An 18,828-nucleotide genomic window follows, 5' to 3' on the forward strand; every position below is an offset into this window, starting at 1 on the left:
ATCACCAGGGCCAGACAGCTCCCAGAGCTCTCCCAGGTGGAATTGCTGCTCTGTTCCATGTGTAAATCCTCGCCTGGAACTGTCAGATCCAATGTGTGTGATGCCAGCTCTTAGGAAGGGCTCCAGGAAACTGGGCCCAGGAAAGTGCTGGTAAGTTTGCTGGCCAGGCTGAGCAAACCAAGAGAAACTCCACCAGACATGAATTAACCTGTGAGCACATCAGTTTTTATGTTGCTGAAGCAAGAGCAGGGCTCCTGTGAGGGAGGGGATGACTCAGGTACCTGTGCAGAGGTGCCAGCAGGGATCTCATCCCATACAGCGCATGTTTGGGAACCCACGGCAATCATTCAGCAAGGGCTCCTCAGGAAACTAAACTGGCCTAGGAGGGATGGGCTTCCCATGAGAAAGGTAAGCACAACCAGTTCTTAACACGAACACAAACCTGCCATTCAGACAGCCTGCCCTGACTGCTGTCCCCTCACAGCCTGGCTGTGTTCAGAACTGGTTTCTCTCTCCAAACTGCACTAGGCTGTTGGGAAATAGAATTATTGGGATCAATAAAAGAACTGTGCAAGCAATAGGCCTGGAAGTTTTAGGCTTGTGTGTGAGAAAACTTTCCATGGGAAAGTCCCTGTGTGAAAGATAACAAGCAGGCCTGAGGAACAGAGAGGGAGAGAAAACTTGCAGCTGTACTATCCGGGAGTGAACGAGGGAGATGAGCACTGAATTCCTTCATAACAAGACTATGGAAACCTGCCAATGTAAGTCCAATTATGTAGAAATAGAAATGTGTTTTGATAAGCTTTAAGCCACTTAGGAGTTAACAAGCTGGTATACTATGTAAGTGCCTTTGGACTGCTAATAAACGGAGTTTTATGGAGTTTGCTCTATCAACCATATTGGTTTTGACTGCTTCTCTCTCCCCCCGCCAGGGGCCCGGGCTCCTCGTCCTGTTAAGCTTCTAACACTAGGCCTCCTCAAGGTAGAAGCAGGACACAGGAACTCAAGATGGTGCCACTCCCCAAACCACGACACACCATACACTGGGATCACCCAGCGCGTGGCCTCCTGTGAACTCCTGCGGCACCAAGCGCTGACTCATCCCTGCCCAGCTCATGGTGCAGAAAGCGAAGCATGAGAAGATGTTCAGCAGCACCCTGGGGCTAAATCATCTCCTTGATGCAAGGGCAAACTCCAGCTCTACACCCGCAGCAGTGCTAGAGCAGAGCCCTTTGTGGAGGTGTCACCAAAAGCCCCCCTGAGCAGGCAGCCGTGGTGAGGGACCCGAGGCAGGGGCGCTGCCGGCAGGAGCTGCAGCCAGGGAGGGCTCCACGGATCTGCAATGCAGCACCGACTCCAGGCCGGCACTGCCGAACACCGGGAGCTTCCCTGTGCTCCATCTGACACTGCAAAGCCATCTGCAGCATCTGCTCCCAACCAAACACACGCTGCTGGTGTGTGAGCACCAACTGCTAGAAATAAACAGCTCCCAGGAGAATGGGAACAGCCAGAACCACATCCAGCCGGCTTAGCCAGCACATCCTGGGGCACTGCTTCCTGCAAGCTGCCACAAATGCCAGGACAGAGGGTTCTGGAAGCAAAAGGAACGCAGCCGGCTGCAGGTCTGGCAGCTGGGTCCCTCCAGGACATCTACATTGGAGGAAATTAAAGTTTTTATAATGCATGAGGTACAGTGCTCAGTTCAGGTATTTTTGTAACTCAATTACTTTGGAAAAAAGTCTACCTGGGGAAAACCATCCTTTGAAAAGACCAGTGTCTTTTCAAAAAAAGACCAAGCAGACACTTGTGCCTGCTTCTGAGCCTAAAAGTTCTGCTTGTTGGGGGGTGGTTTTGTTTGGTTTTGGCATTTTATACTCAGGTTAGGCTCGTAAAATCACAGTTCAGCTCATCGCTGCAGGGCCAGGACAGGTCCCAGGGCAGCAGAGCTAACTGACAGCACAGAGAGGCAAATCCTAAACACATCCCTGCACTCCTGCAGTTCAGCACTGCTGTGTTCTCCATCCTTAGCAGAGTTCACCTGGGGCAGGTATTTTTATCTAAGGCCTGGGCATATGATTCAGTATCTCCTTGAACATTTTTTCCCATTTTTCAAACCCAAGCCCTTCAGCCTTTTGCTGCACATGATATTCCCTTTCAGCTGAAATTAATGACTTCTGTCTACAACCTACATACTGAAATCTGCCAGAGCTTCCCTAAAGCTGCAGCAAAGCAAGGAAACTGAGTATGTGAATTGGCTTCTTGTAATACAAAACCCTTCTGTGTGGGCTGAGCTGAAAAATTCATGTGTTTTCCACCTAACAGAAGTAAATCCCAGAGGCAGGTTCTATCAGCCACCCCAGAACTGCAATTAAAGAATCCAACTTGTTGTGCCCACACTTGGCTGCTTCTCCCTTTTGTTCTTGTGCATGAAAACCCCGAGAACAAGAGAGAGTCCTCCTGGCTCTGCTCAGCACTCCCATATCATGTGAAAGTGAGAAGATGCCCCGAGTAATGCAACAAAATGATAAAAACGTTTTTGAAATAGTTCAAATATTCTCACTATGTAACAGGAACAAAAGCAAAACCAAAACAAACAAAAATGATAACAAAAAGTCCTTCACTAAAATGATTCTATTAGTTAAGCAGATGCAGTTCCCGAGAAAGAAACGCTACAGAGAAACTGTCACCCTTCTTCCAGCATCTCCCATTTCCAGAAAGAGCCACATTTAAAGTTCTGATCTCTAAAGACACAGAAGTTTTGTTAATCAAACTGCTGTGTTCAGCTTTCCAAACCCGGAATGTCATTCCCCCTCCATCCAAATTTTGAAAACAATTCCTTTTTGGTTAAAAGCTGAAAGAGCAACAGTGCACACTTACTGCCCAGACTGGAAGTCCTTCTCGTTCACCACAGCACAGTTGGTTAAGGACAGCTCATCCGTGGGACATCTCGCTGCTTGCATAGGCTACAAGAAAGAGGGGGAAAAAGTCAAATTAAATTCTGATTTTCCTTTACTAAGCCAAGGCTCAAGTCTTCTGCAAGACCACAAAGCACAAAACAGGTCTTATGAGTCCTGGCACACTCTGAGAGCCCGCTGGGATCAACCAGCTCCTCTTCCAGGTTTCTCCAAACACTTCCATGGGTCACAGGTACATGTATCCTAAAGCTCTGCATTTTGGGCCTATCATGTACTTTGTATTTTCCACCCTACCTACAAAAATCCTTTAAAATTACCTGGGAGGAAGCCTGCAAGGCAAACACTGTTAACTTGCAAGTGAACCCTGGCACTCGTGAAGCTTCCCTGAATGTTGCCACAAGGCAGCAGTAACCTGCATTCCCTGGAAAGTGCTTCCTGCCCAGTGACAGGACACTGGGATATTCTGAAAGCTGCTAAGGGAAAGCAGCCTGGAGACAGAGCAGTTCCCCTGCAGCCCTGGGTAACCCTGCTTCATCGTGCTGGGCGGGGTCAGAGACCATGCAGGGAGAAAGGGTGGGATAAAGACGTGACCTTCCCTCTTCCCTGAACATCACTCAGAAAACTGAAATTTCAGCATATCCGTTCTGCATAAACCCCTTCACCCAGTGCAGTGCAGGGCAGCACTGAGAGTCCACAGGAAGGTTTAATCTCAGCCAGCTGCCATCCAACCCCACAACCCCTTTGTACCACTTAGCAAAAGAAATATCACATGTGATATTTTCTACTCTATAGGAAACATCCCAGATCCGTAACACAGAGAAGAAAATTAGGTAAAATAGTTAATTCCAGCCTATCACTATGAAAAAAAATACTGCAACAAATTTTGTGGGGGAGCTCTCCCCCTCGTTCTATTTTCTAATGTCAGAGGACCAATCTTATTTCAAGATTATCTGTTCATTTTTGTCCCTTTCACTGTTACTCATCAATCAGCAATTAAAAACTGAAATAGCAGCACTCCCAGCCCAGGCTGCCCATCCCCATCACGAGGCAGGATGGAGCACAGGGGGAGCACAGCAGAGGGACCTCAGCCCCATCCTACACCCTCACCCCACCTGCTCCTGCAGAATTATACCACAAAACAATGGCTGAACGATGAAAACTGGGATCAAAATGCCTCCAGAAGTGGAGAACGGGATGGAAAAGGCAGGATGTTTCCATCATTAGCTATGGACTGAAGAAATTTCATTTGGGGAAAAGCTTAACTTGCCCCCCAAGGTGTCATTTTCAGAATCAAAGCACAGCTACCTCTGTCAGATACAAATTTGCAGGCAGCGCAACAGAAACTATTTGACACTGTCAGCCTATTGCTAAAAGCAATTCAGGATGGATTTTCTCTTAAGACGCCCTTAAATCCCAACAGCAAGCACAGGAAACGCACTGATCCCAACACACACAGCTAAATCATTTCCCAGGAGTTATTGTCCTGCTCAGCCTTCCTCCCCCAGCCCCTCTGGGACAAGAGCCAGAGAAATTCCCCCCCCCCCCCCCCGGTGTGCCCTGCAGCCAGCCTGCTCTAAAGCTCAGATCAACTTTTATGGCACAATGTGATTTGTCTCAAGTACTTGCTATTTAGAAAAGGACCAATTCATTACTTTTACTGAATAATGCTCAATTGCCCTTGACATATGTGACAACCAAAAAAGATTCCATTTTCAGACCTGAAGCAGATTTATCTACCTGAATGCTGAGTGTAATAAAAGACTCAAATGTTCCTGTAATAAAATATATGACATCGGTGGATTTATGAGATACACAACCTGTCTGCTGAGGCCCCTTGGCCTGGGGCACTTCGCAGCAAACATTCACCTTTTATCACTTCTCCTCCCATCTGCAGGGCACGGTTTTGTGAAGGACACGCCCTGATAAAACGCATTACAGGGGATATTTCTGGAGAAAAGTGGACATGGAGCTCCTGGATTAAACCTTTTTACAGCACTCGTCCTCAGCTGCATTTTTAATCCTCAGTGACAAACTGCTTCCTACACGCAGCGAGCGCCCGGCCAAGCCGCCGTTCCCTTCTGCACTTGGAACACTGTGCTTTAGGAAATGCAGGAATAGCAAGGGATGCATTCCAAATCCAGCAACAACTGCTCCCTTTGCAAGCTCTGCAGCAGAGGAGAGATGATGGCAGAACACCCTTGAGTGTCTGACACGTGAAATAACGTGGCTGTTGCAGCAGCAGCACCAACCATGCCAGCCATCCCAGAGCCCAGCTCCTCCTCCTGGACTGTCTGGCAGGAGCCCATTTCTCCCTGGCAATGACCAACATTTCAGGCAACATCTCTGCTCCCAGCCCTCCAGTACACACTCTCCTCAAGCTCCAAGATTTTGCAGCTCTTCAGAACATTATCTATATTCTGAAAAAGTTTTAACATCACACAGCTGCAAGACAGGGGTGTCACTCCCGGGCATGGAGCTCCACAAGGGTGCAAGGGACAGCTTGAGGGAATCTGGTCACAGAAGAGGTGATGATTAAACTGGAAATCACCCCAGCAGGAAGGAGGAACACACTGTTGTGGGGAGCTGCAGGGGCTTCCTCTTACCTGCCCTCCCCACAGAGCTCATATCCCAGAGCTGCTGCTCCCAGGGATGGATCCCTGTCTCTGCCAAGCAGCTGAGCTGTCACAGCCAGGACAGGGGCACAGGCTGCTCCTGAGGAAGCTTTCCTGGCATAAATGCAGCAGTGCAGGGCTGGAACACATGGCTGGCATATGGCAGTGGTGCTACTGTCAGGAACACCTCAAGCTCTTGCATTTTGGGTTGCAGCTTCCCAGGACAGCAGCACAAGGAGTCCCAGAACCTGCCCCTCTCCCTTCTCTGCCACCCCACGCCACTGCCGCCACTTACACACCACATCAGGGTACGGGGGCAGAAAAATCCTTGTGAGTGTTCCTAGGAATCTCAAAGTAGGTTTACACAAACTAATTTTTAGCAAACTGGCAGATTACTGCTGGCAACCAGACAAGACACAGCTCTAACAAACCAGAGAGCAGCTCCTGCAGGTGACAGCAGGGTGACACGCTGCAGTCACCCCCTGGCACTGCCAGGCTGGAGGTGACCCACACACCCTCACAGGTTGCTGTTACACCCACAACCACAACACAGATAAATTTGGCTTAAAGAAGGTAAATTAGGGTTAAATTAGGCAAAAGAATCTTCCCTGCCTCCAGGTATTGTTCTGGTTTATGCAAAGAGGAGACTCCAAGGACAGTGAAGTCCTAAGGAGGTGACTGCACACTGCTGAAGCATTCCCAGCTACAGCATCCATCATCCAGCATCAGCCAGGCAGCACCTGCTATTAAACCCAGGTCTGGGCAGAGGCCTGCTCCATCATCCCTTCTGTTTGCCAAGAGAAAAACAAGACCATACAATACACTGATAAATCTCACTCAGAGGGAACGTGAAGGACCCCACCTCTGAGTTTGTGACAAAGCAGTAACGTTGCCTCAAAAGCCAGGAGGCTCAATGATATTGGCATATTTTATTTTTACAAAGAAAAGTTGCCCTGAAGAACAAACAGCTACATAATAGAAACAATCACCATAACGCCTGATCTTCCAGAGATTTTTTTTCCAAAGCCGCAAGGACTCGTTTCCTCCACAGAAAATAAGAAACTCACTTGTTCACAAAATCATAGAATAGTTGGGGTTGGAAGGACCCTCTGGAGATCATTCAGTCCAAACCTCTGCCAAAGCCCAGAAAGTGGTGCTGCTATTTGGATATTTTCATACAGACATAAACTACACTTTTTGCATTTTGTCAATTCACCTCTTGTGAATCATGAAGGCTGATGGCAGAGGAAGCCAAGGAAAAACATGTTTCTCCCCACAGAGATAAGGTGGTGGCAATGACTGAAGTGCTCTGCTGTCAGCTGGGACTGAGAAGAGCTGAAACATTAAGTGCCAAGGTGGAGATGCTCCTCATCCAAGACATCTGAACTCATTTCATTTCCTAATGCTGAGCAAGAGATTATGAAACAGCCTCTAAAGCCGAGGCTGGTTTTGTTCTGTGCCCTGTTTTCACATGGTTTGTACAGAACAAATATTGTTCAAGTATTGTATGTTTTAAATTCTCCTTTGGGTAAAACAGACACAGATAGAAATCCCATGTATATGCAGGTGCACAGAGATGGAATTTCTGGCACCCAGGTGTTGGCAGAGGAGTGTTAGGAAACGTGACAGCTCTGGGTACCAGACATTTCCATTTCCCCAGCAGAGCCCACTTCCAGCTGCACTGAGATGGGGATCCCGCTCCAAAAAGCACTCAAGCTTTCCTGTAACAGCTGTTGGGCACCGAAGTCTCTCCAAGCCCAGAGCCTCATCACCCAAAGAGGGCAGAGAACCACCTGTGCAGGTGTAATTCCTGGGAAGCAGTTTAGCCCACACTCCCTAGAGCCTGAGCAGAGGTGACTCTGCAGGAATCACGGCTGCCTCCAAGTCAAACACTCAATCACCACTACGAGTCTCAAATAAAATGAAGTTTAAATACTGACAGGAAGAATTATGATGTCAAAGGAGCTCTGACAATAAACAGGGAACTGAGATGATGAATCATAGATCCTACACATTATCCATGAGTATGCTCCTGACAGAAACCAGACACACACAAAGCCCTGCCTTTATCTACAGATCCAGGGGACACCAAGATCCCAGATGGACATTAACACCTCTGGCTGCACACAGGTGACAACCAGCAGCTGAGCAGGAGGAGGAGCTGCAGAGCTGGCTCAGCACCAGCCTGCGAGGAGACCAACCAAGCTCCCAGCACAGGGAAGCCCAAGGACTGTGGCTGCTCTCTACATCCACACACACCATGGAGCTGAGCAACAACTCAACACTGAAGGACAGAAGAAATGGGCATAAAACAGCAACACCAGCAGAGCTCCTGGCTGGCAGGTAAGAACGGATTCCTGAGCTGGAGGGGAAGCTGGCTCGGTGACAGAGGGCAACAGTAAAGCCAAAACCAAGGCTCCTCTAAAGAACAATTCAGTAATATTTGTAAAAGGAATGACAACATGCTGTCACCATCAGGGACCAGACTCAGGAACACAAGTTGTCCTAAATGCTGTGGTTCTAAACATTTTTTTTAATTAACTAAGGACATTTAGTAGCTTGCAGAGGGCTTTCCTGCACATGTCAAAAAATACTGAATAAAGCTTCCATATTTCTGCAGCCACAAGAGGAAATCAACCTACAAGGAACTTTTTGGACCAGCAGGGCTGGCCAGACAGGCCTTTCCAGACCTGCAGCAGCTGTGCTGGCAGGATAAGCTGCTGTCCCTGGAACACACAGCCCTGACTCCCTGCTCTGGCCTGGCCATTCCACCTGCTCCACTTGACCTCTATTTGTTTGCTGGAAGCTTTTACTCTCCTCAGGAAGGAGCTGCATTCTCTCTTGATAACAAACTCAGAAATACCATTTTTCTTCTCCTAATAAAGAGGAACACATTGGGAAGCTAAAATCTCAAAACTAATATTCACATTTTTGACAAAGCCTGGGAACACTGAGTGAGCCACCACCAAGGCAGCTTCACTGCAGAGTCCAGAGAACCCTGGATGAGATGGATCCCTCCTTCCCACGCCCCCCGAGCCACTCCCACACTGTGAATCACCTCCCGTGATCGTGATCGTGCTGTGCCACGGCCACCCCTGCAACGCAGAAACCCAAACAGCTCAGAGGAGGAGAGAGGGAAGAGCTCCCACCAGCACCTCATGCATCACCCAGGGCTGGATATGAAACAGGGAATGTTTTCCCTGTGTTGTCCTCGCCTGGCAGGAGAGCTCTGCCCCAGCACAGACGGGCAGCAGGAGACACCAGACACTCTTCACTGGGCACCCTTTATCAGACACTCAACGCATCTCCCAGTTCCTCTCTCTGAGAGCAGCCCTGTGCTCCCTGGGCCTGAGTCCGGAAATTACTGCCCGTCCTGGCACTCCAGAGCCACTTTATCAGGGCAGAAGGGCCTCTCCCACAATTAAAGGATACTGGGTTTTACTGCTGCTTCCCTTTGTTTGCAAAGTTCAGATGAACTCAGATCTGCAAGGGCAGCTCCGTCACTCCAACGCTGTTTACCTGCGGTTAAGGAGGTGCTCACAGCTTTGGGGATCTGGCTCTGCTATTGCCAATATTTGCTAACAACAGGAAAAAGACAATTTACAGTCCCAAGAACAAAGAGTTCCAAGGGTTTGCCTGATCCACCAGAGCAGAAGAAACAAGAGTGCTAAAGGAGAGCTTCTTCAAGCAGAGCATCTACAGCCGAATTGCACAGGTTGCTCTGCCCAAAGATGTCCTTCTCCAGATCAGCTCTTTACAACATGATCAGTAAGTGATTTTAGGAAATACACCTGTACCTGAGCTGCTGTGCCTCAGAACCAGGGAGCTGCTCTCTGACTGTTCAGTGGGAACAGCAGCTCCGCCCTCCCATTAAGCAATAATGACCCAGGATATGTGCATTTGTAATTAATATATCCATTTTTTGAGTGGATGTTGCCTCACATTCCTTCCTCAAGCCAGGATGATCACCAATTTAATTACAGGGAATTGTTGTTTGTTGTGTTTCATCTAAATATCTTTTAAAAATGCCAAGGGAATGAACCACCACCCCACCAGAATAAGTTGTGGGCCTGGGATGCAGGTCACAGGATTTTGCCATGTGAGCTGTGAGGACACGTCACAGATGCAGATTTCATCCATTTATTTAGAAAAGTTACCCAACAGCAACAGGGACAATGTGAATATATGTCAATGTTAAAAATATCCCCCTTGGAATCTGCCCAGTGAAAGCCCAGGATGCTGCTGTCCCTGAGGATTTACAACTCACACCAGCACTGACACAGGCAGCACCTGGCACTGAACTTCCCCTGACTCTGATGTACCAAACAGCACCCAGTCACCATCAGTTTAAGATGCAGCAGCTTGCAAATATTGCTCTATTTTTGACAGAAAGAGCACATGACCCAACTCCAGGGCATCAATTATTCCAGATTTTTTGATAGAAGGTCATTGCTTTATTGCATCCCAGGAGACCAGAGAAACGTGTTAAATCTTTTCATACTGCAAACCCCTGACCTCCCTGAGGGCAGGATCTGCCTGCACAGGAAGGAGCAGAGCAGCACGGCAGGAATGCCTGAGGAACTGGATATCCAGCCTTGGTTTATGAGCAGCAGCACAATCAGCTGGCTCAGACACAGTTCCAGGGCACTGCGCCGGAAGCTCTTCCATTAATTTTAGCAGCTGGGTTTCTTGTTCGGCTTTTTCTGTTCACAGACCCTCTCCAACACAGCTCTCTAATTCCTGGGGGGTCCAAAACCTTCTAGAGATGGCCAATATGGGAATTTCATCACAAAACTCTGGTCTCTGCCAGAGAGCCTCCCTGATGTGAGACAGCATCCTGAACACATCCTGCAGAGCCCTCAGGCTCAACCTCATCCCTTCCAAAAGCCACTGCAGTTACCAAGATCTCTGTCCCACTGCTCAGGGGTGTCACTGCACCAGCTCTCCCTAAAGCTCATCCCCTCCTGCACTTCTGAGGGCACCTGGACATGTCCACCAACCCTGGATCAAAAAAAAGATCACTCCATGACATGGGGACCTACATTTTAGTTGTTTTCACGTAAAAAAAAGGAATCAGTGGTGATTTCATTGCACTGAAACCACGTTCTGCCTGGTGGGTAATTCAGCAAAACAGAAGTGCCACTACTTTCTAGGGACTTCTTTTCTGTGGACTCAAGCAGATCTAATTTTATGACAGAACTTCTTCCAAATTCAGTCAGGGTTTTTTCTGAGCCTCCTGAATGACCTCTGTGCTCTGAGGCAGAGAACCCAGAACAGGAGGGGAAAAGAGAAGATCTTGCTGTGCTCTGGGGAAAAAAAATTTAAAAGTAAAACTTAAGAAATTCACACTTTAAATGATCCTAAAAAAGATTCTCTGACTTTTTAAAAATACTTTTTTCTACTAAAGAAACCACTATCAACTAAGTTTAATTATTCTGGCAGGTCCACATAATAGAAGAGGTGTGGCACACCAGCACCCCAAAAACTGGAGATGGAGAGGCAGCACTGACATCTCCCTTTGGCAGTGATTCTTTAAGCACAGGCTTAGGACACACTGCTTCTGCAGCACTGAGCCAAGCAACAAATTAATCAAAGATGACAGGGCCAGATATCCCATGCCCAAACATTCACATGGCCATTAGAATTTTATTCTGAACAATTTTAGAGTTTTTAACAAACTATGTGGCTTTATTTTACATAATTCAGCAAGGCAGAAGTCCTGAAAGCAGGCCACAAGTTGATTTGTGATGATTTCACAAGACAGTTACGAGGTTGCAGAAGTGATCACAGAAACAGAGATTCAGATTGAGTTTTCTCCCCTTTCCCTGAAACATTGCTAAAAACCCAGTTCTTCGTATTACGCATTAGGAAATACTAAAAAAACTAAGTGACGACAGCAGGATCAGTACCAGGCTGCAAGAAGGAACTAAGTTGATTCACAAACGTTTCTTTAGTTGCCTGACAACGCCTGCATCTCTGAAGGCTGGTTCCATATGTTATCAGAAATCACCTTACAGCTTTAACCCCTAAACATAAAGCCCAGCCCCCATTATTTCAAAGTCCCTACCAAACTATCCAACCTAAAACCACTCTGTCTATATTTTAAGTATTTTTAAATAATTCAAGCAAATAATAAGCCAAATGTTATTCATTGAAAGTGCTGTTTCAAGTATATTATACAAATTAAATATTAGGAAGGAATTCTTCTCTGTGAGGGTGGGGAGGCCCCGGCACTGGGTGCCCAGAGCAGCTGTGGCTGCCCCAGCCCTGGAAGCATCCAAGGCCAGGCTGGATGGGGCTTGGAGCAGCCTGGGATGGTGGAAGGTGTCCCTGCTCGTGGCAGGGGGTGGCACTGAGTGGACTTCAAGGTCCTTCCAACCCAAACCATTCCACAATTCTGTGATGGCTGTAAGAAGCACAAGAGAGCAGGGTTAGGCCAGCAATGCCTTTGGCAGCACAGAACACCAAGGGACTCTCTCCTTCCCCACCTTCCCACTCCTGTGCACCTCTGGATTGGACACTTGGTGTCACCAGATGCCAGCAGGACCCTGTGCTCAGTCTCAGGCTCTCGAGAGGAGTGACAGCACCACTCTGCAGGGTCAGGCACCATCCAGTACCTGAGTGAATCCAAAACCATTTCCAACCCAACACAAGGGGAGTCTCTTCGGGGGAGCCAACAGGGCAGAGTCTGCTCTCACTGGGCTAAAGGCAATACCACCCTAAAGGAGCCCCAAACAGCAGATGAACAAAAATGGATGTGTCACACCAGTGACACCCCCTGAAACAGCCATTATTTCTAACAAGTTCACAAATCTCATACTCCTTAAAGAAAAGCACAGCAATGTCTCTGCTGGGGGATCCTCACCAACATCCATATGAGCACCCTACACATACAGCTGCCCTGGGGAGCAGCAGCCCTGCTGCCAGAGGAGCCAGCAGCACCCTGACCTGCTCCCTATCCCATCCCAGTCCCATGGAGCTCTCCAGCCTGTGCAGACACAGGCAGAAATGCAGTTTGTGCTGGATCTACAGCTTCACACTCACTGGAACAAGGCACAGAAATCATCTGGCCTTTCTAGATCCCTTTGGGAACTAATTCCTGATGTAGCTCAAATCAATTAGTTACAGACAGTGCCAGTGAACTTCCAGGGGTCCACTTGGTACAAGGGGTCCATAACCAGGCACAGACACAGCAGCTTCCCACCATTCCCTCTCCTGCAGATGCCTCACTGCTCTGCCTGCGTGCCTAATGATTCCCATGCAGAGATTCAGAATAAATCATTACAGAAACAGTCATTATTCCAAATCATCATAAACTGTTTTTCCTGTAAACCTCAATCACCACTAATCACCGTCTCTTCCTTGCCATGGAGAGACCCAGTGCAATTAGGGGAGCAGAGTAACACACCTGAAACAGCATCTCACAATTAATCAGATTTGGCTTATCATTCACCTGAATTATTCAAAATGTTACTGAAAGTTTAAATATTTTGTTTCTCTTGTACACCAGGACAGCCCTTCATTTCTCCCTGTGAGACTGCACACACACAAATCGAATCACATGAGTCCAATAAAAGAGATTAAACTCTAAATGGCATCGCAGGACAGATTTTCAGGGCAGAAGGAGTCACTGAAGCTCCTCTTCCCATCCTCCAGGTTGAAGCACCTGTTAAAAACGCTGACAACAGAGCAGCACCAGTGTTCCAGCATCAGACTCACCTGTTGTGCCTGGAGATATCACACACCTCCATCCTCCCACCATCCGCTCCGTATTTACAGCGACACAGCTCTGGTGTCGCAGCCCGAGCGGATGCTGCTGCCTGCTCTCCCTGCTCCTCATCCTCCCCAGCACTGCTGCTGTCCCATGGGCCAGCTGGAAGGAGCAGGCAGCTCCCTTGGTAACTCACATGGAAAGCATTCGAAGGATCAGATCCAGCTTGGGGAGGGAGATGCAACACTCAGCTTAAGGACTCTCTTCACAGCATTAAATAACCTGGTAACTCTGCAACAACTGCATTTGTAGGCAAATCATGAAAACACTGAATACTAAGAAGCTTCCTGGTAACCCAAGGAGAGCATCACCCATCCAACTGCCAGATTAGGAGGCAACTAAGCATCAATCTTTCCTTTAAACTCACACAAATCCCCTTTTCCTCCACCAAGCTTCCAAGCTGGTCAAATAAAGGCACATTTTCTCAGGTTTTTAGTAGCAGAAAAGCCCAAAGCAGAAGAAGAAAAGCTCAAAGCAGAAGAACAAAGTTGAAGTTGATCCTTCTCCTTCCTCCCCACATCCCCAGTCACCCCAATCCCAGCACTCAGAGCATGCATGAGGGTGTTCCCTGAGGACACAGCTGGGAGGGTTCAGGGGAGCAAGGGGCAAGGCAGGACCACTGCAGCTGGGTTGATTTAGGCCCAGGGAGTTTCAGAACCACATCCAGTGTGGGTAAAACAATCTTACCACTGGCCAGAGCACTGGGCTCCTGTTCTGGGCAACAGAAAGCTGAAAAAAGCCAGTCAAGGCTCACAGATTTCCCTGCGTTATTGCAAAGGGTGAGATGAAGAAAAAAGGTGCAAGGAAGAAGGTGAGACCAGGAATCTGGAACAGGGACAGAGGAAAAGCTCTTAACGAGAGACAGACCATAAAACATGGGGTTTTTCTCAATTACTCAGCACATTTCAGGGGTGGCACTGGAGTACCTGCAATGCACAGCACATCCCAGGCCCCATTCCTCACCCCTGCTCTGCACCACAGCACTGCACCAGGTGCCCTCCATCCACCAGCCCAGCACAACACAAAAAACACTTGGAAAACCAATTCCCCAGGATTTCTAACACTGAATCACTTGGCCTAGAGACAAGATTCCAGCCAAAGGCAAGCACTAATGAAAAATGTGACTTTCTCGGGCTGCTACCCAGCAAAGCATGACTGAGCTCCTGGCAAAGAGCAGAGCAATCCAAACACATCCTGCAGCACCTGGACACCTGAAAAGAGGGGATGTACAGGCACCACAAGAAGGGATTTCACAGACGAGGCTGTTCCTTCACATATTAAAGCCTTTCTGGCCACTTGCTGATGTGATCTATCACTAAAAAGGGATTTTTTATTTTTTTTAATTAATACAGAATAAAACCACTGCACAACCCTTAAGGTGTTTCCACGCAACAAAAGGTGGATCCACATTATAAAACAGCACCTGGCTGGTTTCCACAGGAGAAAATCTCCCTCTATCCCACAGTACCAAGGGGTCACCAGGGCCTCACAGCACCTTTATGGGACCCTAAAACCTTGCTGCACACCCCATGGAGACAGGGGCACCCCAGCCCCACGGAGGCCCCACATCCCAAAATTCTGCCCCACATCCCAGAGCACCAAGGCATCACCCCCTGTCACAGCATCCCTAAAGGTCCCTGCCCCACAGCCCACAGGGTTGACCCCACAGGACTGTGGGATGACCAGAGCCTCACAGCACCCCGGGACACCCTAAATCCTGACAGCAGCACCAAGACATCCCTGGGCTTCACTGCACCCTCAGGGGCCCCACAATCCTGCCCCATACCACAGGGAGAGGGGGCACCCCAACTCCTGAAGGAGCCCTAGACACTCATCCCACAGCACCGAGGGGTCACCACAGCCTCAGAGCACCCCCAGTATACGCCAAATCCAGCTCTGAACCCCGCAAGGCCACTGCAACCTCACAGCACCCTTAGGGAACCCTAAAACCTGCCTCCCACCCGTATGGAGAGGGGTCACCCTGGACTCACAGTGCTCCTGAGGGAACCTCCAGTCCTGTCCCACCCGGGTCTCACAGCACTCCTGGGGGACCCTAAAATCCTGCCCCACAGGGAGACGGGTCAGCCTTGCCCCGGCTCCTGAAGGAACCCCAGTCCTGTCCCGCATGCCACATCACCAAGGGGCCACCTCAGCCTCTCGAAACCTCTGGGGAACACAGAGAGAGGGATCACCCCGGAGTCCCCAACACCACTGGGGGATCTCCACAGCCTCACAGGACCCTCAGGAACAGCCACACCGCTGGGGGTGAGGGGGTCACCACAGCCTCACAGCACTCCCGAGGGACCCCCCCCAGGACTGAACGGCCTCCTGGCAGCGGGGCTGCGAGAAGCTCCCAAAGGCCCGGCCGCGCAGGGAGGAGCAGGAGCGGAGGAGGGGGCAGGGGATGGGCGATAGCGGCCGGTCCACGTCCCCCCCACTTACCCGCCCCGCCATGTTGCCGCAGCGCCGACCGACGGGCCCTCCCCACGGCCGCCAGGGGGCGGCGCAGCGCAGGCGCCGCGGAGCGCCGGGGCGGGGCCTCGGAGGCCACGCCCCCTGCGCGACTGAGGCTTTCCATTGGCCGCTCCGCCCGCCGCTCAAGACACTGACGGTCGCGTCACGGAACCGCCCGCCCTTCGGCCCGGCGGTGAGGGGCGGGGCGTTCTGCTGTCAGTCTTCGGGAGCGCTGCGGGGATTGGTCGGTGAGGCGGGGTGGGCGGGGCCGAGGGTCGCGGGCGGCCCCCCGGTGTTGCCGGGGCTCTGAGGGCGCCGTGCGCGGGGTCAGGGGGGGACACGGGCGGTGCCCGGCCGGGAACGCGATGGCAACCTGGAGGGGGCCCGGCGGGGCTCAGCTGGTCCCGGTCCCGGTCCCGGTCCCCGTCCCGGTCCCGGTCCCGGTCCCGGTCCCGCGGTGTAGCGGGATGGGCCGAGCGCCGCGGTGTGAGGGTGAGCGGGGCCGGGCCGCCAGGCGACCCCTGCTTTAATTCTTTTAAATCATTTATTTCGATCTTAATGTAGTTTTGATTAAATGTTAATAATTTTTATAGTATTTGTTAATGATTTTGTAGTAAGATTTTAATGATAATATTAACATATATTGTATAGCAGATAGTATGTTATAATATTAATATATGATGATATAATTTTATGTTATATAAAAATAATATTAAATTATTATTTTAATAATATTTTTTAATTTTTTACTTTTTTTTTAATTTAATTCTGCTTTAATTTAATTTTTAATCTGGTTTTGATTCTGTTCCTGCTCCAGAGACGCTGCACAGCAGCTGTAGTAAAACCAGGCATCGTGGTCTCCTTCGATGACATCCAATGGCTTAACTGTTCGCCTGACAGGACTTCCTGTTCGGCACCATCTGGCTGACACTAATGGCTATTTATATATTTGTGATAAGAATTCCAGGTGTGTGTGAGCCTGAGAGCCGATAATGGAGCTCAGAGCTGCCACCGAGCCCCTCGCAGGTGTCACACCCAGATGTGACTCGTTCCTGGGGGAGGATGCTCAGGGCTCCCACAGCCCATCCCCAGCCCATCACTCATGCATGGTGTCTGCTCCTGCACAGCCGGGTCTCGTCTGAGCACTGACAGCTTCCAGCCAGATTTCGGGATGTGGATCTGTATGGGATTCGCTTGAAATAGTGCTTTGCTCTGGAGAAGCAGATCACATTGGAGGAAGGGTGCTGAGAGGTGACAATGGCTTCTTCACAGAGCTCATCCCCCTGTGTGATGTTCAGCCAGAGATGAAATCCCAGCTGCACTCTGTGGTTTGTGTTCTGAGTGAGGCGGCGGCAAACACTCCAGCCCCACAGCTCAGTGGTGTCTGCAAAGCCAACCCCAGCGTCCTGGGAGTCAACCCAGGGAACTTTAACACATTAGCAACCTGTCCCAGCAGCTTCCTGCATGGGGTTTGACAGCATAATAAAATATTAATACTGATTGTAACCGCTGGTTACTGCCTTGAACAAGTACCAGAGTCAGCTGGGACCCAGAGGGGAATGCCAGGTCCATGCAAAACTGGCACTGAGGAGACTTTACCACAGTGGCCAGTGGTCAGTGCCCCAGACTGTGGATGTACCTCAGTGCACAGCACAGCCCTGGGGGGAAGAAGAAATGGGGTCACTGCCTAAATCTGCCGTGGGCTGATCCCAGCAGTGCAAGGATTCTGTTTCCTGCAGTGAGACCCTGTTTCCCCTGCCCGCAGCTGAACAGTTTCACTGTCCCTTGACAGAAATCACTGTGCCAGCAAAACAGCTCCGGGAGGTGGTTGTTAAATATTGCAAACAACCCCTGTGCTCCGGGCTGGCAGCGGCCAGAGCCCGACAGGTGACAGCCTGTGTGTGCTGACACCGTTCTCCTGCGCAGCTGGAGGCTGTCCAGCCAGGCCCTGGCAGAGGCTGCTGCTGCACCGCAGCAGTGAGCTCTGGCTGAATGATGAGTTTTGTGGGGGATTCTCACTGCTCTCAGCTTCCCAATTCTCTGCTCTGTGGCCTTGAAGGAGTCTCTTGCAGCAAGGAACGCAGGAAATGCAACGTATTAAATTGCAGGGAATAGCTGAGGGGGACAGTGAGGCAGTGGCCGTGCTTCCCCACTTTTCACCATTTCAAAAGGGGGAGAAAAACAAAGCAAAGCTCCCCCAAACCAAGCACAAAGGTCACATCAGCTTCTCTGCAGATCCAGAACTAAGGGGAACCACAGCCCACATGTGGCTGCTCCTGAGCCAACCCCAAATCCCTGCCCTGCAGCTCTGCCCCACAGCCCTTCCCTGGGGCAGGGAGCAGGGGATGGATCTGGGGTCTGGGACACACTCTCCTGATGACCCCGTCCTCTCCTGGAGTAAATCCTCCGGCTTCCAGCAGACACATCTTTGTCGGGAGTCCCTGGGTGGGTTTAGGACGGGGCTGGGCAGACCTGGGCCCCCAGGCTCACCCTACTGCCCTCCCCATGATCCTGCGGGCTGGCAGCACACACTGAGGAAGTGAGAAATGTATCACAGCACAAAAGACCACAATTCATAAAATAATATCTGCTTCTGTGGGCACCTACTGCCCTGAGTGGCCCAGATAGGGGTGGCAGCAAAAATGCTGTCTCCAGATGCCTTAAAAACAGCTCAAGGAGTGCAAAACAAATTATCTTTAGAAGTGAAAACAAGTATGGTTTGGCTTCAGAGCTTTTGGGTTTTCCTTAGTCATTTTCAGTGAGAACAGTGATACTCATGCACTGGCAGAGTATCTAAACCAGCAGCAACAATGAAAAGTATAAACAAACACAGGCTGTGACCCCCTGCTTGTCCCAGCTCCCCTGTGGCTTCTCTTCCAGCCAAGCAGCCCTTGGGATCTGGGACTCCCCAGCAGGACACAGACTCTGTCACAGGCACTTGGTGACAGCTCTGTCACCAGTGACGGGGGGCAGAGGGTTCCTCTTGCTCCTGTGGGAGATGAGCAGGACTGGAGACTTTGGGATAGCTGGGACTTGGTCAGGGCTGCTGTCCGACCATGCAGGAGCCACTCTGGCA

At 50.0% G+C, this 18,828-nt stretch overlaps 1 protein-coding gene and 1 long non-coding RNA gene across 4 annotated transcripts in view; one reads left to right on the forward strand and one right to left on the reverse strand.

Moving 5' to 3' along the window:
- Nucleotides 1-15,798, reverse strand: part of NSF (N-ethylmaleimide sensitive factor, vesicle fusing ATPase) — a 74,669-nt gene extending 58,871 nt beyond the window's left edge. For all 3 annotated transcript variants that reach the window (XM_068996431.1, XM_068996429.1, XM_068996430.1), the window contains exons 1-2: nucleotides 15,741-15,798; nucleotides 2,878-2,963 (exon numbers count right to left, since the gene is read on the reverse strand). In XM_068996431.1, coding sequence (XP_068852532.1) covers nucleotides 2,878-2,963; nucleotides 15,741-15,752 — 98 coding nt within the window. In that variant the 5' untranslated portion in view covers nucleotides 15,753-15,798. The remainder of the gene's footprint in view (nucleotides 1-2,877; nucleotides 2,964-15,740) is intronic.
- Nucleotides 15,799-16,075: 277 nt separating this feature from the next.
- On the forward strand, nucleotides 16,076-17,258 carry LOC138099415 (uncharacterized). Its single transcript, XR_011146709.1, has 2 exons — nucleotides 16,076-16,244; nucleotides 16,570-17,258. It is a non-coding gene; the product is annotated as an uncharacterized lncRNA (long non-coding RNA).
- Nucleotides 17,259-18,828: the final 1,570 nt, after the last annotated feature.

Source organism: Aphelocoma coerulescens, chromosome 27 (genome assembly GCF_041296385.1).
Source record: "Aphelocoma coerulescens isolate FSJ_1873_10779 chromosome 27, UR_Acoe_1.0, whole genome shotgun sequence".
In the NCBI taxonomy this organism is placed as follows: Eukaryota; Metazoa; Chordata; class Aves; order Passeriformes; family Corvidae; genus Aphelocoma; species Aphelocoma coerulescens.